Source organism: Anguilla rostrata, unplaced genomic scaffold (assembly GCF_018555375.3).
Source record: "Anguilla rostrata isolate EN2019 unplaced genomic scaffold, ASM1855537v3 scaf0945, whole genome shotgun sequence".
Classification (NCBI taxonomy): domain Eukaryota; kingdom Metazoa; phylum Chordata; class Actinopteri; order Anguilliformes; family Anguillidae; genus Anguilla; species Anguilla rostrata.
In genome coordinates, this window is record NW_026986311.1 from 96,985 (window position 1) to 123,813 (window position 26,829).

Below are 26,829 nucleotides of genomic sequence, written 5' to 3' on the forward strand. Positions count from 1 at the left end.
ATAATTCACACCCACACTTTAGTATTTATTAAATATTTTGTATTTGATTTATTTAAAATATTTTATTGGAAAACCTGTCACGGTTCCGCATTTTCTGTTTCTGTTTTTCCCCTTTTGGCCGCCAGATGGCGGCACTTCAGTTTTGTGTTTCAGTTCGTTCTCCCACCCTGTGTTAATTGTATTATTGGTTTTAATTATTCTATCACTGTTCCCACCTGGGTCTTGTTATCCCCTCCGTTTCTGGTTTGATTGTTCTTTGAGTTCACCTGTGTTTTGTTACCCTTGTCTATTTAAGTTCTTTGTTTCCTGACTCGGGTGCTGGTTCCTTGTGTTTCTGCCTGCGTTCCTGCGTGTGTGTATTCTGTCCTGCCCGTATTCTGTCCTGCCTGTGTTCCGCCCTGCCCGTGTTCTGTCCTGCCTGTCCTCCTAACACGTTGCCTAATACTCATTGAAGTTATTAGCAAGTAAATGATAGTCAAGGGTTGACCGCTATGGCCCTGGAGACCCGCAAAATTTATGCATTTTTATTTCTACTCGGCACTTAGTCGATCGATGAAAGCAGTTGATTTCACAGTTAACGCACATCGCCTGGTTTCTAGGCTTTTGTTTTTAAGGCAAAAACAAAAACCAGCAGACCCTGGACCTCTGGAGATCAGGACCAGGCCACTCCTGAAAAAATGTGCGATTTGTCATTTTGTTGGTGTCTGGTTGTTTTTGGCAGCTGAGGACGGATTCCATGGCGGACGTGCTGAGGAGCCTGAACCTCCTGGAGGTGCTGAAGGAGTCCATGGAGAAGAAGGGGCTCTCCGAGGTGAAGGAGGCGGTGGAGGACCTCCTCATCAGCAGGGTGGGGGAGAGCAGCCCAGAGAAAACCGCCCTCCTCAACTCCCTCCGCGGCCTGGGGCCCGGAGACAGTGGAGCGGCCCAGTTCGCCTCCCCCAGCCCCCAAGAGGAGCTGATAGTTTACCCAAACCCCAAACACCCCGACTTCCGACTGTGGGACCTGCCCGTGGTCCCTGATGGCTCTCCCTTTGACCCAGAGGAGTACATGGAGAAAGTCAAGTTCCTGCGCTACAATGCCGTCATCGTGACGTTGTCTCGGATGCCGTTTTGCAGCAATAGTGCCCTCGTGTGGCGGGAGGCCAGATCGCTCCAGAGGGAGGCTGTGTACTTCGCCTTGCTGGCCTCTGAGCGTGACTCACGGGAGTCCATGGAGCCTAGGCGGAAAGCCAGCCAGGAGGTGTTGGGGTCGGTGGGCCTGGCTTCCCCGAGGGTCTTCCTGGTACGTGGCACCGCCTTGGAGACCCTGGACTTCCCCGAACTCCTGGAGGAAATGTGGCGGGACGTCCCGGAGGTCAAGGCTGCCGCCCTCCTCCTGGCCCTTCCGGCCCTGTCCGTCGCCATGGTGAACAGAAAGCGGGACGCCCTCAAGGCCCTGCGCGCCTGCCCCCTCTCCCGAGAGGTCACCAAGGGCGCCGTGAAGAAGCTGCTGGCGGCCGCAGAGAAGCAGAAGCCCACCGGTGCCCGCGTGGTGGAGATGGCGCTGCCCGTGACCACCAAGTCCGCCAGCCGCTCCTTCACCACCATGACGACATGGCCACCGATGCGGAAAGGGTGGTGGCGGCTGCAGTCGGGGGGGTTCTTTTTTTTTCTTTTGACACTTGGCTAAACTGTGAAAATGCACTACCAAGAAGGGGGGTTCTGTGTATGTATATTTCCTGTCTAAGGAAGAGGGGCCATTTTTAAGTTTCAGTCATTGTACGATAAGGACATAGTACATCCAGATTAACTGTAGCTTATTTCTAATCCTCTGTCACATCCAACTTGTAGGTAAGCAGCCACTTTTACAATTATTTCATGGGTAAATGATTTCCAGCATTTCTGTTTCTGATGGGGTTGTCTTCTCTATACCCCCTCCAGATACAGGTATCAATGCCATTGCTACAACAGTTATTAACATTTCATTTGAATGTTCGTGAGTTTAGTAGCATTTGTCTGAACTCTGCCTTGTTTCTGGGAAAACAAATAGCAAGTGTTATCGCTTTAAATAGAAATTGATTTTGCTGTTATTGTGGCCTTTTGAGTTCAAAATAGAGGTGCATTGATCTAAATAATTTAGTAATTCCAATCAGGAAAGATATGCACTCAAGGTTTTCAGTCAAATATTCTTATTCAAAAATATTAACACCGTACTGTACAAATTACTATTTTAGCAAATTACTAGTGGAGATACTGTGGAGATATGACATGCTTTTGACTCAAATCCTGTGTGGATCCCTGCTTGTACAACACATCCTTGAGTAAGATGTTTATTTTATTCAGATGCTGATCTTTCTGGGTGTAATAGGAAAGAGTAGGCTGTGTAGATTGTTCACAACAGAGAATGGTGTCTTGGACTGCAATTAATTAAATAATGCTGTTTTTTTAATAAGCTGCAGTCTGCATTAACTGTGTTGTGAGCCATGATATGGCTCTACTATGCAAGGAGCAGAGCTGGCAGAGCCAAGAGCACTCTTTATATTTCCTGATTTTGGAAGGTTAAATCTTAAATAAAACAAACAGTGAAAGTATTTTTAAGACTGGTGTTCTTCATCATCAACACACGTGACAGGTCCAACCTTAACCCACTTTCAGGAAAGGGGGTGGGGGCAGGCGGGGCAGGGGGGCAGAGGGGAGGGGGGGTTTGCATTAAACCAGTGATCTGATGATCTGATTAGGAACCACAGAGCTGAGAATGACTCATTCATAGATGTGGTACACCTACACCAAGACACACACAGGCATGCACATCTGCACACATGTGTATACTGTACATGAACACACACACACACACACACACACGCGTACACACATATTCACACACAGGTATACATGCATATGCATGCATATACACAGACTCACAACCATGCACACACACACACACACACACGTGCATGCACACCCATACACACATATTCACACACATGTACACACGCATATGCAAGCACATACAGGCACACACCCATGCATGCATGCCAGCACATGCACACACATCTTCACACACATACGCACATGCATGCACATACACACACAGACATAGACAGACACACACACACACACACACACACACACTTCATAAGTGTATTCACAGTGTCTTCTTTTTCAGATTTATCACACTGATAAAGCAAGGTTCACCATGATCTCTTTCTGGGCCATAGTCCTCTTTCTGATTGGTGGTATGTACCTGCTACGACATCCCTGTCCCTTGCACGTTTCGTTATGCCCTTGTCTCTGTCACTGACACACTTCACTCGTAAGCATTTTTTCCCCCAGTAGAAATCGGTCCTTGTTATTGTATGCTTGACGATCGGCATAGCAACCACGGTGTTACGAATGAACACAATGTTAACTTCTGAGGATTATCTGTCTGCTGCAATCCAACAGTGCAATATTAAGAACAGAAAATTCCACTTTAGAGGCAGACTGACTGCTCTAATGGTTCCTATTTCTTTCTCTCTCTCTCTCTCTCTCTCTCTCTCTCTCTCTCTCTCTCTCTCTCTCTCTCTCTCTCTCTCTCTCTCTCTCTCTCTCTCTCTCCTTTCTCTCTACTCTCTCTGCTCTTCCTACGTAAGACGCTGATTCAGATGAGCCAAAGAGGGCTCCTGTGTGACGGTCCACTTAACTCTGTCCAAAACAAAGCATTCTGGGTACACTGTTTGGTTGAAGGACGCCGTGTGGAGTGACACGACAATGGATTTTGAGGGCACAATCGTGCACAGCCTCAAACCTGACAAACACAACGCGAGTGAATTTGAAAACAGAGTGTCTGTGGGTTCCACTGGGGATTTATACAAATTGGCCATCAGTAACCTGAGACTGGAAGACAGCGGAAAGTACATGGTTAGATACTATGATGAAGATGATCCTGTTTATAACATGGGCACCTCGACAATGAGTCTTGATGTTCAGGGTAAGTTCTTTTGCAGTGATATATATATATATATATATATATATATATATATATATATATGATAGAGGCCCCTTTATGTTCACAATCCAGTAGTTGTCTAATTGTCTACTGTATGAAAAGTATTTGTCTGGTATTGGATTTATGATTTAAGCAGCAGTCGTTGCAAAGACACACAACCTGCTTCAGTTACCAACAGTGATGTATTTGTAAGGAATCTGTGTGCAATATGAATGCTGATAGCTGTTGTCCCTTAACCTGCTACTGCTACAGCATTGTCCTCATGAGTAATATGCCTGATATAGGATTGATGATTTAAATCAGTTTAGAAACATTTCAGATATTCACAACCTGAAACCCTGAAGGAACACACTTCAAGGTTACCCACAGTAATGCTTTTGCTTATATTTGCAGATGGCTGCTATGTAATTAAGCTGGTTTGGTCTTATTTTGTTCTGGGCTCTCTTAAACACAGATATCATCTCATTATCACCATGTGCATCTGCATTAATGTATTTCATGAGGGACTTTGTACAATTACTCACATTCACGATGGTCGTACGAGCCAGCCAAGAGAACGCATGTTGCTTTACAATGATAGGCCCCAGAGCAGAGGGGGTTACAGGCTTGACTCAGACAAAGAAGCCCAGAACATGACAAAAAAAGTCTTTAGGCAACTAAAAAAATCCATCACAGATTAACACATGATGATGAAACTGATGATAATCATCATCATCATCATCATAATAAACTTCTTCATCATAATCATCATCATCCTCATCTTAATCATCTTCATCATCATATTCATGATCGTAATCATCATCATCATCACCATCTTCATCATCATAACGATCTTCCCCTGTCGAACCTCTGCAGAGAACCCTTGCCAGGTCAGCGTAACAGGGCCGGAGCTGGTCCAGACGGGGGCGGAGGTGATTTTGCGGTGCTCCACCGTGGGGCGCTGCCAGTACAGCCCCGAGTGGCGTAGCTCAGGGCCAGGCTTGGCCTCCAGTAAAGGCTCCAACACCAAGGGTGCGAAAACAGCCCAGCTGAGCTTCAAAGCGGACTGGTCACATGACGGGGTGACGTTCTCCTGTTGGCCGTCGCCGAGCAACGACGCGTGCGCCTCCAGAAACATCACGCTGGCTGTGGAAGGTAAGTCGCACAATTTAAATATTTATTGTTTTACCTGCCGACGCTGCAATCTTCATATCAGAGACACCGAATCTACGTTTTACACATGACTGATATCTGAATTACCCACAATGCTGTTGATCCAGTCTCTGTGCATTTTTTCCCATAGTTTACAGAAAGCTTTCTTCTTCATTTATTTATTTATGTATTTATTTAGGATCCCCATTAGCAATACACAGTGTGCAGCTAATATCCCTTGTGTTCTGCATGATACATTTATTACGAAAAAATGGCAACCTGTCATGTCTGTCCAGGGCTGCCCTGTAAGTGCCAAAAATGTCATGTCCCATATGTGACACCCATTGAGTATGACCTCGTGTCCCTGTATGTCCCACAAAGTTTTACCTGCTGTCAATTAGTTCCTGAATAAAGCATGTGACTGAAAAGCCAAATCTGGTATGTGGTGCTTTTATTGAATATGAGCCACCAAATCCGGGGTGCTCTATAGATCCGGCAGGAAACAAAATGAACTCAGTTTGACTGCGTGTGCTGTGGGTAAACTGAAATCCTACTGTTAGTGTGTAGCTAGTTGTTTATTAAGGCATGCAACCAGTTTATTTTGTTTGTTTAGCACTAGCCCCTTTAACCATAGTGAACAGTAAATATTTACAGTAGTATAGTCCAAAAAAACATGAAAACCTTGTAAAAGACGATTGATTAACCGTTGATTAAGTAAGTTCTGATTGATTAACTTATTAATTTAGAGTCCCAGTGCTCTCCGTGTAGACGTCCTGTGTGAGTGCTGTATTTAGAGTCCCAGTGCTCTCCGTGTAGACGTCCTGTGTGAGTGCTGTATTTAGAGTCCCAGTGCTCTCTGTGTAGACGTCCTGTGTGAGTGCTGTATTTAGAGTCCCAGTGCTCTCCGTGTAGACGTCCTGTGTGAGTGCTGTATTTAGAGTCCCAGTGCTCTCCGTGTAGACGTCCTGTGTGAGTGCTGTATTTAGAGTCCCAGCGCATTGTGAATACTCAGCCTGTGGCTGTTATCAATTTGTGATTTACTGTTGGAGTGTCTGTGATTCACCACTATGGTCTGTGACCCACAGTCACAGCGAATGTCTGTGATTCATTGTCACCATAGTTGTCTGTGCTCTCCAATCACCAATCACCCTCTGCTCTTACTCTTTGACTGTTTTTTCCACAGCAACAGATATGAATGCAGTGCTTTTTACCATTAGACCTCCAACACTAGAAAGCCAGATTGGCTCATCAAGTTGTTTCTCAGAGGAGTCACATCAGGCAGGAAGCACAATTATTTTTTTGAATTTTCTCGATTATGTTAAATTGCCAGGTGGTAGTTCAATATAATGGGTAATGAACTGGTCTTGCAAACTAAAGGTTGCGGGTTTGATTCATGGGTGGGGCACAGCATTGCACCCTTGAGGAGTGCACTTACTCAACTGATTCAGTAAATATCCAGATATATAAATAGGTACAATGTAAAAAAGCCAAAGTTGAGTAACTTGCTCTGGATAAGGATGTCTGCTAAATGCCCTAGAAGAAAATATATATAAAATGATTTGACAGGCCAACTTCATTCCAAAAATCTAATTGATTTTTCCACCTTTCCATTATTTGTACAACAAAAAAAACCAGTACAATCTATTTTTTAGCTATGGCAATTAGTTGTGTTTCTTCTTCTGTTATAAATATAATGCAACACCTATTACTGCCATTCAGACAGACAGCTCATTAAAGTCTTACCAACATTTTACTGCACCCAGACTTATCCAGTGGAAATGTGTTGTTTAATTCACTATGGCTTACAATTATGTAGGCCTATGTCTATGACTTTGTTTCCATATTATTTGACACAGTCAATGAACTTCCTTTATTCTGGTTTTGTATGAAGTTGTTTATCCAGAATCTGCAAGACCTGAAATTGATTAAATAGAATTGGAGGGGCAGAGTACTCAGATTGTTATGAATAGTTTAAAATTAGGAGATCCAGTACTTACCCTCATTATAAAAAAAACTTTATAACTGCTGGATATCTAAAAACAAGTAATGTCTGATGATGTCTTTCATTAAGTCTTTTAGGCATGAATGATGTCCAACAGTCATGACTGATTTTTTATTTTTATTCTTTTTTTCAGAATTACATTGCAATCCACTGTTACATATTATGATCGTAGGACTGATTTGTCTGTATGTACTGACTGTTGGATTCTGTATCCACAAAAATAAAAGGTACAGTCATCTTGATCTTACTGCTGATAAAATATATCATTACCATAGTCTCTGACCAGATACTGAGAGGCAATTATGCTTTCAGTAAAATATATTAAAAGTTAAAACTATCCCATTCAGTAAATGCATGTGGCTTGCAGAGACATGCTGCATAAGTAGAGGCAATAACACATTCTCTCTCTACTCTGATTTCCATGTCTCCAGGTTGTCTAGAAGACTGAAGGTGAGTCTCACCATACTTTCCTCCTCTTCCTCTTCTGAAACACTCTGCAGCTCAGCCTGATTTCACCTCTATTTTACATTCACACCATCTGTGTTGTCTTTTCCTTTAAAGGGGGTGAGGGAGGGTGACACATATGCCAGTCTGCAGCTTTCCAACATGAGCCCTGAATATGACGTGCTGCAGGTGAGCAAGTGTGATACAGAGAAATATACACCAGGGGGCGCCACTACGCTCATATTTATGAAAATTAAATGTATGCAGATTCCCTCAGTATCAGAGATGTGTGTAGTAAAGACAGGATGAGATCTGTATTTGTTTTTAATCACTCAGTCCAAGCAGAGGAGAAAACCTCACAGACTCAGCTGAAGGGCTAAAATGCTATTTTCTTGCCTTTAATGTTGATGCAGATGCCTTTTGTTCTTTTCAAGAAATGGAAGTCTTAAGCCATCACAGTGAAGTGTTCAGATTAAGGTTGAATCCACTGATCCTCCAACAAGTTCACTTGGCATCACTCTCACCTCCCACAATGGGTCCTTTGCTGGCATTATAAAATTTTAAATGGGGGATAATATACAAGTCAGATCTTTAATCTGATTGGTTATCACACCATGTTCCTCATCCCACTGGTCAATTTGTTTTCTTACCTCTTGTCGCTACCTATCCCAACATGCCTTGCAGACTAAAGAATTGTCTCTCATTGACAATGAAGAGAGGCGATTATAAATTGTCTTCTCATCGGAGGCTATGTGCTTTCACTGTTGAAATTCAAAGAATGCATACATACTTGGAAATAATTTTTTAATTTTACGAGTTTATGCAGAGCTCATTTTGTAATAAAAAAAGTTTTGTCTTTCCACTTTTTTCTGTATGCAGCTCAGCCTGATTTCACCTCTGTTTTACATTCACACCATCTGTGTGTCTTCTCCTTTAAAGGGAGGGAGGGACGGGGACACATATGCCAGTCTGCAGCTCCCCAACATCAGCCCTGACTATGACGTGCTGCAGGTGAGCAAGTGTGATACAGAGAAATAAACACCAGGGGGCGCCACTATGCTCATATTTATGAAAACTCATATTTATGAAAATGAAATGTATGCAGATTCCCTCAGTATCAGAGATGTGTGTAGTAAAGACAGGATGAGATCTGCATCTGTCTTTAATCACTCAGTCCAAGCAGAGGAGAAAACCTCACAGACTCAGCTGAAGGGCTAAAATGCTATTTTCTTGCCCTTAATGTTGATGCAGAAGCCTTTTGTTCTTTTCAAAAAATGGAAGTCTTAAGCCATCACCGTGAAGTGTCCAGACTAAGGTTGAATCCACTGATCCTCCAACAAGTTCACTTGGCATCACTCTCACCTCCCACAATCGATCGCTTGCGGGCATTATAAAATTTTTAATGGGGGATAATATACAAGTCAGATCTTTAATCTGATTGGTTATCACACCATGTTCCTCATCCCACTGGTCACTTTGTTTTCTTACCTCTTGTCGCTAGCTATCCCAACATGCCCTGCAGAGGCAAAGAATTGTCTCTCATTGACAGTGAAGAGAGGCGATTACAAATTGGCTTCTCGTCGGAGGATATGTGGCTTCACTGTTAAAATTCAAAGAATGCGTACATAATTGGAAATATTTTTTTAATTTCACGAATTTATGCAGAGTTAATTTTGTAATAAAAAACAGTTTGTCTTTCCACATTTTCCTCTTGATATGAACATAGGCACTGCCCTGAGACTATGCCATTTTGTGCACTAAGGTTTTCCTTTAAATAATCATGAGCGTGTGCATGTGCGTGTGTGTGTGCTGTATATGTTAGGTAAAAAACAAGCATCAGAATGACACTGTGACTTCACAAGAAGAGAACGATAACTACCAGAACCCTGAAGATGGAAACAGACCAGATTCAGGGGCTAATTAAAAATGTGAGCATGTTGTGTTTCGTTTAAAGCTGATTTATTTTTGTTTTAAAAACAAACAAAAAAAAAACACTGAATGTGGAGGGTCACTTCTATCTATGTGTCCTAAGACCATTTTTATGACATACAGAGATGTTTAGTTTTTATCCTGGATAAAAGAAGTTCGGTTTATCCTCATTTTTCATTCTTTTTGCAGAATCACTATGTTTGTACACTGTACTTTACACTTTCCTTGTAATACTTGTGCTTTAATGACTCTACACCGTAGCTTGTCTTGTAAATTTGGCTGCTATCTGTTTTTGAGAACACCAAATCAAATTTGCATCTTTTGAATGTATTTTCAAAGAATGTTACATTGTGCTCTAGGGATGTGATACGTTTTTAAAAAGTCCCTTGTCCCTCTTCTGAATATGGAAAGCTGGGTTTCAGTTATTCTGCACCTTATGGTTGGAACAGTCTGTTAAAAATTGTAAAGGAGAAAAACTAATACCAATTGCTGATTTCAGACATGTAATTCATGACTCAGTGAAATATGCTCCTACTTTAAACCCCTGCCCTGTACTTTCTGTTATACTACTGTCTCACTGCCTAGTTGATGTTTGCAACTTCATTGTGAACTGTCTCATTGGATAACTCTGTATTATATGTCAGGTCCCCCTTGCAAAAGAGATATCAATCTGAATGGGGTGTTCTTGGTTAAATAAAGATTAAATAAATCTTTGCATCCTTGTGCAGTGCCTCTTCTTTTTTCCAATCTCCTTTGGATGTTTCTGTGCTGACTGTTTGTGTGTTGGACATTAATGCTTATTTGCTTATTCTAAATAAGCTGTAAAGACAGACTCTGTTACTGAGTTGACATTTAAGCATATTCATATTATTGTACTAAGACAGAGAAAAAGTTGAAGCTCAGTAGTTTTTTCGTACAAAAGTGCAAATGTCACATAGCCACATATGTACAAATAATATTCACAGCCTCCCGTTTCGAGCATGTTTCACACATATGAGCACTTCCTCTTTTGTGTGCATTTATACCTGTGCTCTGCAGGCTGAGGGTCAGTGTGCAGTAGAGGGACAGACGGGATATTCTTCTGTTCTACAGTAAGTATATTTCCACCTGTGTAGCACTTGGCTTAGTCAAACTACAGATTGTCTTTATACCTCTGTCATTAGCATTTCATGTAAAAGAATTGAAGCTCATATATCGTCTCAATAATGGAAACGTTTTATGATCATTGCTTCCCAGGATACGTTGTGGCTCTCAGTGATTTTGTTTTTTTGGCTGAAGAAAAAATTCTTAACACTGTATGTCTCACATATCGCAATATATTTTCAGAAATTGCAACTCAGGTGGTATAATGTGTATTTCTGAAGTGATGTATATGACAGTCTATATCATGGCAACGTCATGTTAATAATGATGACTCATTGTTTATTTATAGTGCATACATTTCACTGAAGATGGATGGTGAATTAAAAAAGTTCTTTTTTTTTTTTGCTTTTTTATCCATAGTCTTATTAAAGTGTTTGTTTTGGTGTTATCTAGAAGTGCTGAGTTGCTACAGTTGTATATATATACAAATTAGATAAAATCAAGCCTGTACTTTCATGGACATGTAGGGAAAGCTTATTCACTAATGAAAAAGTCCTTGGTCCTTAGATATAAATGAGCAATTAAAACATTACAGCCATATGAAATGGAGTTGAAAGGACTTTGTGCTTGCTCACATATTCTAGTCAACAATGAAATAATACAAAATTATTTCTTAACAGATGTCTTGCCAATATACACGCATACAGTACATACACATACAGTATAATCTGTTGATAAATTCAATATTGTTTGATGCTTTGGACTATATAAACGATAAAACGCCATTCCTAATAGCAACTGTCAGGGCTGAAGTGTTGGTACCGAGAAGCCACACTTGCAAATAGCTTCAGGAAATGAGCCACACAGGAAGTGCACTCTCCTAGACCAATGAGGTCTGGTGCTTCAGCCATAAGGGAGCAGCTGTAAAAAGAGATTTCATGGGTTTGACTGAACAGGCTGTTCATGGTTTTATCTGTCATGCAACTAATTTTGAAAGATTACATGTAATCACGGCCAATGATTTTGGCTGCTGCTCTGTTCACGTTCTGAATTATTACAGTACCTTCATCATGACTGCACTTTTACATCAGGAGAACATGAGTACATTCAGCCTGATCACCCAACGGGACGTAAGCATAGTACCTCCGGTCAAATCCTCCAAAATGACCAGCATAAGTGTTAGTTAGGCCAGTTACAGCGGTTGTGTGGTTGTGTGAATTTCACCACAGAAACTGAGAATAAATAAGAAAAAGGAAAAAAGAGAAATTAAGATTTCCCTGCACCCCACTCCCCCTACTCTAAATCCCTTCTCAACTTGTTTTGTTTGAATGATTTAGCCATTTATTTCATTGTATTTATGTCGAGCAGCTTGTCTTATTGTGCAAAATAAAGAAAAAAGCGACACAAAGTGTAATGACGGATCTGACAGACCTCAAACCCAGGGTTCTGGCAGAAGAGGATGTCGCGCTGACCACAGCACTGAACTAGCACAGCGGTTATACCGCCACTCTAGTGTATGAGCCTGTTCTCCCGTCAGCACGGAAACACAGTACGCTTATTGTCGAAATGACCTTGTGTGCTACGTAGGCAATCATGTTGGTATATTCATGCATTCCTGTGTACAGAATGTTGACAGTACTAATGGACTGCACTCTTACCCACAATACAGTGCCCTGGAATACTGAAGATCGGACTCCAGTGTCTCACATGTTGCATTGGAGTTTTCACTGACACAGAAATCAGGTACGACAAACAGACCAACTGCATGCAGGCAAATAAAGAAAGCATTTGCTGCTGTCCATTCATTCTGTAAATAATGTGTAGTTATGCTGGTTAAGTTATTGCAGGCCTTCCTTACATGCACAAAATGCATTTACTTCATGGGCAGCGTGGTCAAATAACTTTCCAAAATTGCAATTGTAATTGCATTTTATTTCCAAGATAAAAAGGCAGAATAACTCAGAATAACAGGAGTTAAACAGAACAAATAAAATTCAGGTATAATTCTATCTGTCCAATCAGTGAGTCCCACTGCTGCTGGTTGATAAAAGGACTGAATAGGAGGCTTGCACAAACAGTCTGTCTGTTTGTGCATCTGATGATTGTGTTTCTCGTTCTCCAGATCAGCTCTACCCAGTGCCTCTGCTCCTCACTAATGCTGAGACATGATTGGAGCAGAGAGATACATCCTCATTGGCTGTCTGCTGCAAGGTGGGGTTTGGTGTGGGTGGAGTTATAGAATGTTCATTGGTACAATACAGAGGACATAAACTATCGACTTTTCATGGTGATTTGACCAAATAATAACATTCATTCCTTATTGCAAAAAATTATGAGAAAAGAAAGTTGCTTACTACAAAAATTAATATGTAGGAATATACTGAAGTGTATCCAAAAATCAGTCATGCACACAACTTTGTGGTCAGAGCATTTGAAAATATCCATGTGCTTAATGGAAGTATTTATGATATTTATGATGTTTTCTGGTATGAGTTATTAGACATCATATTGTTTCATTTATGTTAATCTATTTTTAACATGAACCAGGCTTGTACAGTATAGTGTGGGTTTTCAGTGCTGTAGGATCTCCAGTGTAATACTGTGACAGAACTGGTTTGTTTGTGTTGCAGGAGCCTTGGGCAGCAATTGGGCAGTCCGGATGCCTCAGAGTATTGAAGCTCTGATTGGATCCTGTGTCCTGATTCCCTGCAGATTTAAGATCCCACCTGAATTTAACTCAGATCTATTAGAGGATCCATCTTCAGTTAATGGAAAATGGATAAAAGATGAAACTATAGTGTTTGATTCCAGCAGCCAATCTGCATCTTCTCTGCATGGAAAGATCACTGGAGACCTGTTGCAAAAAAACTGCACTACAGTCCTGGAGAACGTTCCGAAGAATTATTCTCATGGTCGTTATAAATTCAGATTAGAATGCAACAATAGACTCAAATGGAATTTTGAACAAAGTGTTCAAATTAATCTCACAGGTAACTTGCTTTGTTTGTTATTTGTTATGTCTGTGTGTCTGCCTGAACTATAATACTGGAGACAACAGAGTCTCTAGAACGCTCAACTTCAAAATGTATTGTAATTGTCTCAAACATGAAAGGTCTGGCTTTTCAGAATGTTTATGACCTCGGAACAGAAAACATTTGACAAACTTGAAAGGATTGTAGGTCATAGTGGAGTTGAATGTTCTTAGTCCCTTTTTAAGGTTGAATTAGTGAGTATGCTGGAAGGACACTGTTGATATTAGTTTGTGCTGAATTCTGCATGAGTCTCCAATCCTGAGAGAGACAGTAACCTGTCCTCATGTCTCCATGTCTCCTAGACTCTCCACCCAAACCCAAGATAACCACAGAGAAGGTGGAGGTGATGGAGGGGACCTCTGTGAGTTTGAGCTGTTCTGCTGCAACACCCTGTCCTGAACTCCAACCAAATCTGACATGGACCCCCAGGCTGAGTGATAGTGTGGATCAACTGCAAGAGAAAAAGGATAAAACCAAATCTGTGTTTTCTGTTCTGAACTTCACTGCTTCCCACCTCCACCATGGGCAGAAGATCACCTGCAGGGCACTTTACACACTGCAAAAACGAGACACTCAGAAGACATCTGAGGCCAGTAGGATTCTCAGAGTTCTATGTAAGAGAGCTGGATTTGAATGTATTACTCTTAGATTTTATAATAATAATAATAATAATAATACGTTTCTTTTTTTTTTTAGCTTTTCACTGCATGGTCAGTATGCTGAATTAACAAAATAATTAAATAAGGACAATTAATGCAATGATATAATTAAAAATCAAAAATAGTACATTTACCTGATGTCATGCTTATCTTTAAAAGTATTCTACCATTACATTGCATCAAATGCTATATTACTCGTCACATGTCATATTTTCATCTGCTAGATGCTCCTAAGAACACCTCAGTGTCAGTCACTCCCTCTGGTTCTTTGTTGGTGGGCAGCTCTGTGACTCTGACCTGCAGCAGTAATGCCAACCCAGCAGTGCAGAACTACACCTGGTATAAAGTGAATGGGACAGAGATAAACACTGTAGGAACTGGACAGAATCTCACCTTCAATGTGACTGAGTCCAGTGGCAGTGAACAGTACTACTGTGAAGCACAGAATGAACATGGCAAGGAGAACTCAACAACTGTGCAGCTGAATGTAATATGTATGTTCAACGTTTGGATATATTATATAATTGTATAAATCATATTACTGCTATATGTGAACAACATTAATATTTGTAACTGTGGATCCTGTGTTCAGACATGCCTCAGATCTCTGGTTCTGGGAGCTGCAGCAGAACTGAAGCAGAGATCAGCTGCTCCTGTGAGAGCCGTGGGAATCCCTCTCCCAGCATGGAGTGGCGTGTGTCTGGACTGCGGGTCACTAACTCTACTGAGAGAGTCATCAGGGAGGAGCAGCTGGGGAACACAGGCCTGAGGAGCTCCCTCACCATGCGCCAATCACAGGGAGACACGCCCACTCTCCTCTGCGTCAGCACCAACACTCTCGGCTCCACCAGCCTCCAGCTCCACCTCCCGTCTCCACAGCAACACTCAGGTAAATGGAAGCACATTTCTCTTTTTTAACATATTTATACATCACACACTAATGTACAGAAGTGCAGATTTTGATGGTTTTACTTAAGGGTTTGTAAAAGTACTGTTGATGATGCTGTAACTGTGGTAATATGTTTTCTTCTTTTCCTCCTGCAAGTGACATTATTTTTAGGTCATTGTATTGGTGGGCAGGGGTTCATTTGATATCCCACGCAAAATGTATTTTGTTCCTTTTTGTTTTTGGAATATATTAAGCTTTTGAACGGCAGGTTCTAGAATACAACAATTTTTATGTTCCACACAATACCATTCTTCAAATGCATACATGGTTTAATAATTATTTCAGTAATTCATAAGTTCATTCATTTATTAGTGGATATTTTCTAAAGTAATAATGCATGTATTATCTTAGAGAGAATGGAAAGAATGCTATAAATTTTGCAGGCTGTGTCTCCTCTGTAATTGGGTGTACATGTACATATAATTTTTGAAGTCTGTTTTTCGGTATGTAACTGACATGTCCTTCATGCAGGATTTGGCATTACAAACTGCATTACCTCACTGCTGATTGGTGCAGCTGCCGGTGCTGGTGCCATGATGATGATATGCCTCATAATGCAGCACATTCTAAAGTAAGAGAAACTGGGGCCTATGATGTCAGTGTCAGTGTAAAGGGAAATTTCACTGTAATTCCATGTTATTATGTGATATTACTCAACCCCACCGCTGCGGTCATCATTTTTAAACTGATGTGTCCCTGTCCCACACCCAGAACACGCCTCTAAAACTCCACGTGTTTCTATGAGACAAAGAGTGAATGTGGCAGCTTGGCTCAGAAATTGAGAGGTATTTTCAGGAGAATGGAAATTCACGACCTGAAGAATCAAAATATTGTAACTGGCACTTTTCAAGCCAAACCAAATTATCAGTGGACAAATCCATGTAAACAATCGGTATTCTGTATTCTGCAGAAGGGGAGGCAGTTCACACAGCAAGGTGTGTGTTCAGAAGTCCCACAGAGGGGCAGTCCCTCTGAGCAGTTATAACGTTCACATCACATGGTGTTTCAGGTTCATCTTAGCCAATCATCATTTCTTTTATGTTCACTGTTCTCCTAAACAAGGTTAACAGGGTTAGATTTACTGCTGGAAAGAGAGAGAGCCTCCCCTCCCCCGCCACACACACACACACACACACACACCAAAGCAAATCAGCAATTATGAACTATGGGCAATATTGATTCATTACTGATCAGTCATGTTAATAAAAAATATGAACATCAATAAAACATTAACATTTGAACTCCAGCATAGCATTAAAATTTGATGTTCCCCTTTAATCTTGGGGTGGAATCTATCAAGGATATTTGATTCAATAAGATTGAAGGTCATATATTGGGAAGAAAACTGCAAAAGGGAACGTACTTATGATTTGAGAGGGCGGGGTGGAGGGTGTGTTTGTGAATGATGTGTTGGTAATCCAATCTGTAACTGAAATAACTTTAGAGGGATAAGATGACGTGTTTCTCCTAAAAGCAAACAGTTGAGCTCCAACCCTAACCCAATCACAGAGTGTGTTAGTAACAACCAACAGAACAAAACAAATAGAGATGGGTGGATGCTTTCTGGCTACTTTGGTAACCCTAAACCTAAACCTAACCATCAGCTGAGGGAGGGATGCTACAGACCATGTTTGGTTTTGATTTGTTGGTTTGTGCTACTTTGCAAAAGTGCTGCCCCCACATGATGGTGAAATGCAATTTCCAACGTATGGAAAGTAGAAAAACAGCACTAAATGTTACACTGATCTCTGCAGTGATTACAATGAAAGTTGGGTGTGCATCAGCTGAATCTGTGTGCTATTCCCAGGAAGAAGAGACACAGCCAGCGCTCTGGAAGTAGAATGAAGGACAGCGAAGGGCTCATACTGACAGATGGGGTGAGTCTGAGACAAACACACACACACACACACTCTCTCTCTCTCACACACACACACACACGCACACACGCATACACATACCGACACACACACATACACACGCACGCACACACCCACACATGCACACACTCACACACATATACACACACGTACACATTCATGCGCACACATACACACACCATACACTTACTTTTTAGAGACATTCACCAGAGATCTTTCTTTCCACGTCTGAAAGCATTAACTAAACAAGACAGCCGCACCTAATGATATGTATCTAAAAGTACACAAACAGCTAGAGCTGATCATCTATAAACCACAGACAGGTTTTATCTTATGTATAAGAAGCATGTTAAGTGATTGCCATGGTATTTGCCAGGGAAATGTATGCCTAACAAATTGGGGATCTATTGGGGAGCTACACAGTGTTTTCATTCTAATAAGACATACCAAAAATAATTTGATAAAATATCACGAGTAAAATTGTAATATGTATTGTTTTTTGTTTTGTAACGCTTATTATATAAACTTAAATTTTTTGGCTAAACTTGTTATTACTGTTCCCTTACATATACCTGTCAGCTGAGGGAGAATGACATTTCAAAGATGTATTCATCTGAGTGTATTCTTCTGATAATCGAGTCAGGATGGGAAACTGGTGGCACAGTCACTGCAGCTGTCTCTGTGCCTCAAACTTTTCCAAGAAAGAGGACAAGTGTAGTTCTCAAGAGCTCTGACAGAGATTGCGGTTTGATAACTCGAGCCAGGCTACTGCATTGGGTGAAAGAGGAAGAGGAAATACACGAGGGAGAGAAGGAGGAAGGAGGTTTTTGACTGAATATCAAAAGTGTCAAGAAAGAGCAGAGAAAAAGAGAAATAACTAAATGTTGTCTCTGTATCCTAGCACAGTCATGTTTCGCCTATCATTTAATGATTAATTATGCAATGATATATTAGATAATAACTGTAACCGATACCTTTATAAGTACCACAAGCAACAAGCACTTTATAACACAGGTAACACATTAACACCATAATTATTTCAGAATAATTTTATACAATGCAAAAAAATGTGTATGTATAACTAGGAATAATAATAATAAAAGGAACACAACAAATTGATTTCATACATGGATGAATTAATTAATATTTCAAAGAGCTTTAACTAATTTCTTTAATTTACAGAAAAGATATTTGTTGACCTGTAAAAATGGCAGAATTAGTCAGTGTGAATGATATTTAAAATGTTGATACTCCACATGCTCATAGCTTTACCATTAGATGAAAATGAAATGTATCACAACAAGGTTTTGTTTTTTACATTGATTATGAATGCAAGAATGAATTAACACTGTGAAGCAGGACAGTTTTCTTTTAGTTTTGTTTTCATAGGCATTGGGAGACATTATTTTTCTTAACTTTGTGAGTGAAGAATCTTAAAGATGACATCTCTTCCTTATTCTCTGGCTGTTTCTCAACACAGTTTTTGCAGCTGCCCTGTCCTTTTCTTCAAATGGCTGTGTCCCAATGTTGACGTTTCGCAAATTCGCACCGTTCTTTTTCTTTTGACCTCTTGATCAGACGGCCGCTCAAGATGAGGAATCGATCTACGTCAACAAGACCATGCTGTCGGGCACGGGTGTGGTGGAAAAGGGGGACGAGGCCGCCCTGCACTATGCCACCGTGGATTTCTCCAAACTTCACGGCACAGGTGGGGAACACGGAACAGGAATCGTCCGGGGCATTTCCAAGCGGACGTACGACTACGCCGTGATCCGACACAAATCCAGGGAAGAGAGAGAAGGAGGAGAGGAAGAAGGTGAGGAGGTGCAGGAGGAGGTGGAGAAGGAGGGCCAAGCTGAGCTGGGCACAGAGAGGGAGTGGGCCGAGGCAGGGAGCGAGAAGGAAGAAGAGTCTCGGCCGAATCTGAGCCCACAGGCCTCCGTGAACCCTGAGCCCACGGAGGAGGCCACCTACGGAACTAAAGGTTCCTTCAGCCAATGGCTGTCTGCGTTTCCACCGGGGTCTAAAGTCCCGCGAAGATTAGGCAAATTAGCCCACTGACGTATGGAAAAGCGACGTTGTCGTCGGTCCATCTGTCATATGATTTTTTCTGTAACCCCATACTACCACCGAAGTAGCCTACATTATTTTCTAATAACAGCCCGGAGGGGTTTATTCCACTTATATACAACGGGTTGCCAACAATGACTATATATGGTTACTTTTGTATTTATTGATTTTTATCGATTTAATCACATGGAATTGAAATATTCTTCTGCAGCCGTTTGGGCATATTTTACCGTTGTCAAGCAAAACTGTCGTTGGTAGTTGAACTTGGACCGTTATGCAACAAATAGGATATAACAGACCAATAGTCAGATTGTAACTGTTTTATATATCCTCTCAAACACATTCATTATGTTTTCATGCGAACATTCGCTTTCATGTTTTGACATCCGAAGCGACAGAATGCATTCACATTTCCAATATAACTGGCAACAACAGCAGAAAACATGCACACGTTGTAAACAATTTGCTGTTTGATTACTTTCTCATCGTCAATTCTATATAGGCTAATCGCAAAATGACAAGAATAGAACGAAAACTCGGACTTGCGTGAAATTTTAAATTAGTAGTGGTACAGCCACCGTTTGTTTTCCTTCGGAGTTACTGCTAGCCGAGCAGCGAAGTGTGCCCTCCAGATGCGAACCATGCACCATAAATTATTCCATAGTCTTCCTGGTCTTTTTGTGAAATTGAAGAATGGCAGAGTAAAATTACGGCAGTCTGAAAAAGCTAAAGGTACTATTACTAGAATTAACCTGTTATTTTACCATGACAAAAAGTGCGGAAGGTGATTTCCAGTTTGCTTTTACTGTATCACCAATGTGAATTACGCAGAACTACCGCATACCTCATTCAATTGATTCAATTACAATGGGCTAACAAAGAAAATCCGGAAGAAAATATTCAGCAACCGAATTAATCCGTTTGAATGTTTTAGTACGTAATATGCTGTCCCAGCACGAATGCTTAGCATTTTATAAAACGAATACTAAAGCAAGAAAAGAACAGAAGAGCACACGTTATAATTCCAAGACGTTGGCAGGCTATGACCAAAACTAGGCTACTGCGCCGCATAACATACAAGTTTGATTTGAAGTTATTATGAAAATAAATCGGGTTGCGCCGGCATATTTTCAAACATGGCGGGTAATGGCGGAAAATAAATACAACACAAGTGCTGCGAGTACTCGACCAATCAGAAATGTTCAGCGCTGCAAGCTCCACCCAAAAGGTTCCTGTACTTTCGGAAAGTACTACCCCCCGAGCAGGAACGTTTTGGGGGGTAAAACAAAGCCCCCAGAACTAAATTTAGACCCTAGTTCCTGCGGTGGAAACGCACTGAGTTCCTCAAAAGGTTCCTAGTTCCGGGGTATAGTTCCTGCGGTGGAAACGCGGCTTTTGTTAGCCCGTTGTAATTGACTCAAAACGTTTGATACAGATGTGAGGTATGCGGTAGTTCTGCGTAATTAACATTGGTGATACAGTACAAGCAAACTGGAAATCACCTTCCGCACTTTTTGTCCGGGTAAAATAACAGGTTAATTCTAGTAATCTTCCCTTCCCTTCCCTCTAGTAAGCTTTTTCAGACTGCTGTAATTTTACTGCCATTTTTCAATTCCACGAAAAGACCAGGAAGACTATGGACTAATTTATGGTGCATGGTTCGCATCTGGAGGGCACACTTCGCTGCTCGGCTAGCAGTAACTTCGAAGGAAAGCAACGGTGGCTGTACCACTACTAATTTACATTTTCACGCAAGTCCGAGTTTTCGTTCTATTCTTGTCATTTTGCGATTAGCCTATATGGAATTGACGACGAGAAAGTAATCAAACAGCAAATTGTTTACAAAGTGTGCATGTTTTCTGCTGTTGTTGCCAGTTATACATATAAAGGTGAATGCATTCTGTCGCTTCGGATGTCAAGACATGAAAGCGAATGTTTGCATAAAAACATAATGAATGTGTTTGAGAGGATATATGAAAATCAATAAATACAAAAGTAACCATATATAGTCACTGTTGGTAACCCGTTATATATAAGTGGAATAAACCCCTCCGGGCTGTCCCGGTTATTAGAAAATAATGTAGGCTACTTCGGTGGTAGTATGGGGTTACAGAAGAAATCATATGACAGATGGACCGACGACAACGTCGCTTTTTCATACGTCAGTGGGCTAATTTGCCTAATCTTTGTGGTACTTTAGACCCCGGTGGAAACGCAGACAACCATTGGCTGAAGGAACCTTTTTGTTCCTGGTAAAGTAGTTCCTGGGACTGAAAGTTCCGAGTAATTTTGGTGGAAACGCGGCTTAAAACTCCACGTGTTGCTATGACACAAAGAGTGAATGTGGCAGCTTGGCTCAGAAATTGAGAGGTACTTTCAGGAGAATGGAAATTCACGACCTGAAGAATCAAAATATTGTAACTGGCACTTTTCAAGCCAAACCATATTACCAGTGGACAAATCCATGTAAACAATCAGTATTCTGTATTCTGCAGAAGGGGAGGCAGTTCACACAGCAATGTGTGTGTTCAGAAGTCCCACAGAGGGGTAGTCCCTCTGAGCACTTCTAACATTCATATCACATCACATGGTGTTTCAGGTTCAACTTAGCCAATCATCATTTGTTCTATGTTCACTGTAAATCTAACCCTGTTGGAGATTAACAGGGTTAGATTTACTGCTGAAAAGAGATTTACTGCCGGGACCCCGGGTGTGTTTGTGAATGATGTGTTGGTAATCCAATCTGTAACTGAAATAACTTTAGAGGGATAAGATGACTGTGTTTCTCCTAAAAGCAAACAGATGAGCTCCAACCCTAAGCCAATCACAGAGTGTGTTGGTAACAACCAACAGAAGAAAACAAATAGAGATTGGTGGATGCTTTCTGGCTACTTTGGTAACCCGAACCCTAAAACTAACCATCAGCTGAGGGAGGGACGCTACAGACCATTCTTGTTTGGTTTTGATTAGTTGGTTTGTGCTACTTTGCAAAAGTGCTGCCCCCACATGATGGTGAAATGCAATTTCCAATGTTTGGACAGTAGAAAAACAGGACTAAATGTTACACTGATCTCTGCAGTGATTATAATGAAAGTCGGGTGTGCATCAGCTGAATCTGTTTGCTATTCCCAGGAAGAAGAGACACATCCAGTGTTGTGGAAGTAGAATGAAGGACAGCGAAGGGCTCATACTGACAGATGGGGTAAGTCTGAGACAAACACACACACACACACTCTCTCTCTCTCTCTCACACACACACACACACAACACACTTACTTTTTAGAGACATTCACCAGAGATCTTTCTTTCCATGTCTGAAAGCATATTCAGTATTCATAACGCCTTAGTGGAAATTGAGATGAGGATACCAATAGTACTGGAATAATTATTAAAACATTAACTAAACAAGGCAGCCGCACCTAATGGTATGTATCTAAAAGTACACAAACAGCTAGAGCTGATCATCTATAAACCACAGACAGGTTTTATCTTTAACTGATTCTTATGTATAAGAAGCATTTTAAGTGCTTGCCATGGTATTTGCCAGGGAAATGTATGCCTAACAAATTTCTATTGGGGAGCTACAAAGTGTTTTAATTCTAATAAGACATACCAAAAATAATTTGATAAAATATCACAAGTAAAACTGTAATATATGTATTGTTATTTGTTTTGTAATGCGTATTATATAAACTTTTTTGGCTACACTTGTTATTACTGTTCCCTTACATATACCTGTCAGCTGAGGCAGAATGACATTTCAAAGAGTATACATTTTTGCTGGGGTTTGCGTATGTTCATTTTCAAACTTTCATCTGAGTGTATTCTTCTGATAATCCAGTCAGGATGGGAAACTGGTGGCACAGTCACTGCAGCTGTCTCTGTGCCTCAAACTTTTCCAAGAAAGAGGACAAGTGTAGTTCTCAAGAGCTCTGACAGAGATTGCGGTTTGATAATGTTACTGTACTCCACTCGAGCCAGGCTACTGCACTGGGTGAAAGAGCAAGAGGAAATGCACAAGGGAGAGAAGGAGGAAGGAGGTTTTTGACCGAATATCAAAAGTGTCAAGAAAGAGCAGAGAAAAATAGAAATAACTAAATGTTGTCTCTGTATCCTAGCACAGTCATGTTTCGCCTATTATTTAATGATTACATTACAGGCATTTAGCAGACGCTCTTATCCAGAGCGACTTACACAACTTTTACATAGAATTTTTACATTGTATCCATTTATACAGCTGGATATATACTGAAGCAATGCAGGTTAAGTACCTTGCTCAAGGGTACAACGGGAGTGTCCTTACCCGGGAATCGAACCTGCGACCTTTCAGTTACAAGTCTAGTTCCTTACCCACTGTGCTACACTCCGTCCGATTAATTATGCAATGATATATTAGATAATAACTATAACTGATACCTTTATAAGTACCACAAGTAACGAGCACTTTATAACACAGGTAACACATTAACACCATAATTATTTCAGAATAATTTTATACAATGCAAAAAAATGTATATGTATAAATAGGAATAATAATAATAAAAGGAACACAAAAAATTGATGTCATACATGGATGAATTAATTAATATTTCAAAGAGCTTTAACTAATTTCTTTAATTTACAGAACAGATATTTGTTGACCTGTAAAAATGGCAGAATTAGCCAGTGTGAATGATATTTAAGATGTTGATACTCCACATGCTCATAGCTTTATCATTGGGTGAAAATGAAATGTATCACAACAAGGTTTTGTTTTTTACATTCATTATGAATCTAAGAATGAATTAACACTGTGAAACAGGAGTTTTCTTTTAGTTTTTTTTTTTCAAAGGCATTGGGAGACATTATTTTTCTTAACTTTGTGAGTGAAGAATCTAAAAGATAACATCTTCCTTCTTCTCTGGCTGTTTCTCAACACAGTTTTTGCAGCTGCCCTGTCATTTTCTTCAAATGGTTGTGTCCCAATGTTGACGTTTCTCAAATTCGCACCTTTCTTTATCTTTTGACCTCTTGATCAGACGGCCGCTCAAGATGAGGAATCGATCCACGCCAACAAGACCATGCTGTCGGGCGCGAGTGCGGTGGAAAAGGGGGACGAGGGCGCCCTGCACTATGCCACCGTGGATTTCTCCAAACTTCCCGGCACGGGTGGGGAACACGGAACGGGCATCGTCCGGGGCACTTCCAAACAGACGTCCGACTACGCCATGATCCGACACAAATCCAGGGAAGAGAGAGAAGGAGGAGAGGAAGAAGGTGAGGAGGCACAGGAGGAGGTGGGGAAGGAAGGCCAAGATGAGCTGGGCACAGAGAGGGAGTCAGCCGAGGCGAGGGGCGAGAAGGAGGAGGAGTCTCGGCCGAATTTGAGCCCACAGGCCTCCGTCAACCCTGAGCCCACGGAGGAGGCCACCTATGGGAACATCTGCCCCTCCAGGCCCACTAAGAGGGCACGGCAGGGACTGCAGCAGCCGCCCGGGAACCCTGCTTCAGAGGAGGAGCAGGAGGAGTAGCGCCAGGAGGAGAACTCAGCAGGAGGCCAGGAGGACATGTACGTGGATGTCATGAGCCCCCTGACGGAGGGTAACGGAAAGGGAACGGAGGAGAGTGAGTACGCCGAGGTCAGGAAGCCCAAATAAGTCACCATGGAGACAGGCCAACTCATCACACCACGCTGCACTCTCATAATGCCAGGTTTTACTTTACAGCACGATACATAACGTGCGTTATGTTGCAATACAGATGTTACATTACAGTGTCATACTGAAGTACAGTAACTTATGGGGTCCCAAATGCAACATAAAACTATTATTTTACCATGCATTTTCTTCTGCGTTTAACTGAAATATCCCTATTTCTCTCAAATTTAATGGAAAAAGTCTTAAATTTATTGTCTTTGAATTGACAGGTGTAAATATTTAATGTGGTATCCGAAAATGATATAAATTAGCTAAATGTTTTATTAATAAGGGTTTGTTTTTATTTTTACATTTTGCTATATCTATAACAATTTAGCTAAATCATTTAATTAATTGTATGAGATATTTAGCGAAAGATTTTGCTTAACGTACAAAACCTTTTGTTAAATGAATAAATATTTAATGAAATTTAAAATAAAACATTTTTTTGCAAAATGAATGTAACATTGACTAAATGTATGAACCATTCAGCTAAATATTTAGCTGAATGTATAACACCCTTTAATGTACAAAACTTATAGCTAAATATTTAACTAAATGTATGAAACATTTAGCTAAACATACAAGACTTTTAGCTGAATGTATAAAACATGAAATATTTGAAATATTTGCTGACTATTTGAAACATTTAAAATGGTATAAAACATTTTGCTAAATGTATGCAACCTCCACAGCCCGCCTTACAGTGGTTTACCAAAAGAAACATTCACCTTATTGTGGACAAATTTTGGGGAGTTAATTTTTGTGATGACTAAACACAACGAACTTTGCTTCAAGAGGTTCACAGATGTGCCTCCGGTCTCTGGCTCTGGGTGTAACGGTGGTGGTGGTGGTGAACGCAATAGAACGCATAGAAAGGCCGCTGGAGACATGGATGGAGTTGCAAAAAAAATAGCAGAGACTTTAATCAGGAGATTAGTGTACAGAAAACTAAGAGAGCTACTCCAGGAAATACGAAATACTCCAGGCTGTGAATAATGCTCAGAGAGCACCCAATCAGAAGCCAGCACAGAGCAGCAGGCTAATGGGCTCAAGACAGAGTGAGAAGCAAAGCAGCTAAGGCAGAATAAGTGTTGTGATTCATTAACTCTCGAATCACTAACAGGTGAACACACAATCTCATAATCAGAGTGATGGTTATGTCGCCCTCTGGTGACCAGCAGGAGGAGGTGCAGCTTGAATCCTCACATTGGGAGATGAGTTATTCCTGTTGGGGCAGTGGGAATCCCAGCATGGAGCAGCCGATACTTGTGTCTGTTTCTTCATGTCTTTCTTCAGGTCATCGCTGGAACATGCAGCAACAATGCCACGCTCAGGGTGTGCTCGCATTGGTCAGCACCCCAATAGTAAACAGAGATGAACATTGAACATTGGCATATCCGCCAGTTCAAATACCAGCCTCAGTGCCATTTCACGGGCTTGCCAACTACTGATTTTGATGTTGTTATGCTACACCCTTCCAATGTTGTGGAGACCCCCCTACAAATTAGCATTAAAAATTTTGACTTTCTTTGCGCAAAACACAACTTCATGTAAATCAAACGGATCCAGACCCCTCATTCTCTTGATCATTTTGAGGATTGTGTACCTTTTACACTTTTTACTATTTTAGATGAAGATTATAGTTCTCCCTCAGCCACAGAAAGAGAAGGGAGCTAGCCTGGGGGGAAAAGTGCTACATCAAGTTAATTCATACATTTCTCTAACTGTGTGGTCACTGTCTTGTTTGCTAAATAAAGTATTCAAGTTGTTTGTTCATTTTTCTTTTTTTGATAAGCCAACTCATTTCAGCATTTAATAAAATGGAGGTATGCCTAAGTAGTCTACAGTTTGTCTTGCATCCTGTTTGCCTTGCATGTTGTTAAAAGAATGAAGACCAACCTGGAGATCACTTGCTTCAAATAAAAAAAATTCAAAAACTGAGCGTGAAAGAGCATTATTAGAGCACCAGTTCAAAGTGAGCACCGGACACATTGGATATTATTATTAT

At 41.0% G+C, this 26,829-nt stretch overlaps 2 protein-coding genes and 1 long non-coding RNA gene across 5 annotated transcripts; all 3 read left to right on the top strand.

The window, feature by feature from the left end:
* Positions 1-694: 694 nt before the first annotated feature.
* On the top strand, positions 695-1,669 carry LOC135246842 (T-cell-specific guanine nucleotide triphosphate-binding protein 2-like). The gene has a single exon (XM_064320118.1). It carries the CDS (start codon positions 737-739, stop codon positions 1,667-1,669), a length of 933 nt encoding a protein of 310 aa, XP_064176188.1. The 5' UTR covers positions 695-736.
* A 1,964-nt stretch (positions 1,670-3,633) lies between these two features.
* Positions 3,634-26,763, top strand: LOC135246843 (B-cell receptor CD22-like). Of its 3 annotated transcripts, none has more exons than XM_064320120.1 (8): positions 12,546-12,767; positions 13,187-13,546; positions 13,891-14,202; positions 14,472-14,741; positions 14,840-15,136; positions 15,668-15,767; positions 22,276-22,345; positions 24,162-26,763. In XM_064320120.1, the coding sequence occupies exons 1-8, from the start codon at positions 12,722-12,724 to the stop codon at positions 24,651-24,653; spliced, it is 1,947 nt and encodes a 648-aa protein (XP_064176190.1). In that variant the 5' UTR covers positions 12,546-12,721; the 3' UTR covers positions 24,654-26,763. The 3 variants fall into 3 exon arrangements, with proteins under 3 accessions (XP_064176191.1, XP_064176190.1, XP_064176189.1); XM_064320119.1 differs by lacking the exon at positions 22,276-22,345 and adding an exon at positions 17,004-17,073 and having other exon boundaries at positions 12,547-12,767; XM_064320121.1 differs by lacking the exons at positions 12,546-12,767; positions 13,187-13,546; positions 13,891-14,202; positions 14,472-14,741; positions 22,276-22,345 and adding exons at positions 3,634-3,949; positions 4,823-5,101; positions 17,004-17,073.
* Positions 7,317-10,196, top strand: LOC135246845 (uncharacterized). The gene is made up of 3 exons (XR_010327983.1): positions 7,317-7,550; positions 8,484-8,555; positions 9,367-10,196. It is a non-coding gene; the product is annotated as an uncharacterized LOC135246845 (long non-coding RNA).
* Positions 26,764-26,829: the final 66 nt, after the last annotated feature.

Excerpts from the sequence above, each read along its gene's own strand:
- LOC135246842 (XM_064320118.1), top strand. The coding sequence starts at position 737 with ATGGCGGACGTGCTGAGGAGCCTGAACCTCCTGGAGGTGCTGAAGGAG.
- LOC135246843 (XM_064320120.1), top strand. The coding sequence starts at position 12,722 with ATGATTGGAGCAGAGAGATACATCCTCATTGGCTGTCTGCTGCAAG. Across the intron at positions 13,547-13,890 it reads TGTTCAAATTAATCTCACAG|ACTCTCCACCCAAACCCAAG; the intron begins GTAACTTGCTTT and ends CATGTCTCCTAG. Across the intron at positions 15,137-15,667 it reads GTCTCCACAGCAACACTCAG|GATTTGGCATTACAAACTGC; the intron begins GTAAATGGAAGC and ends TCCTTCATGCAG.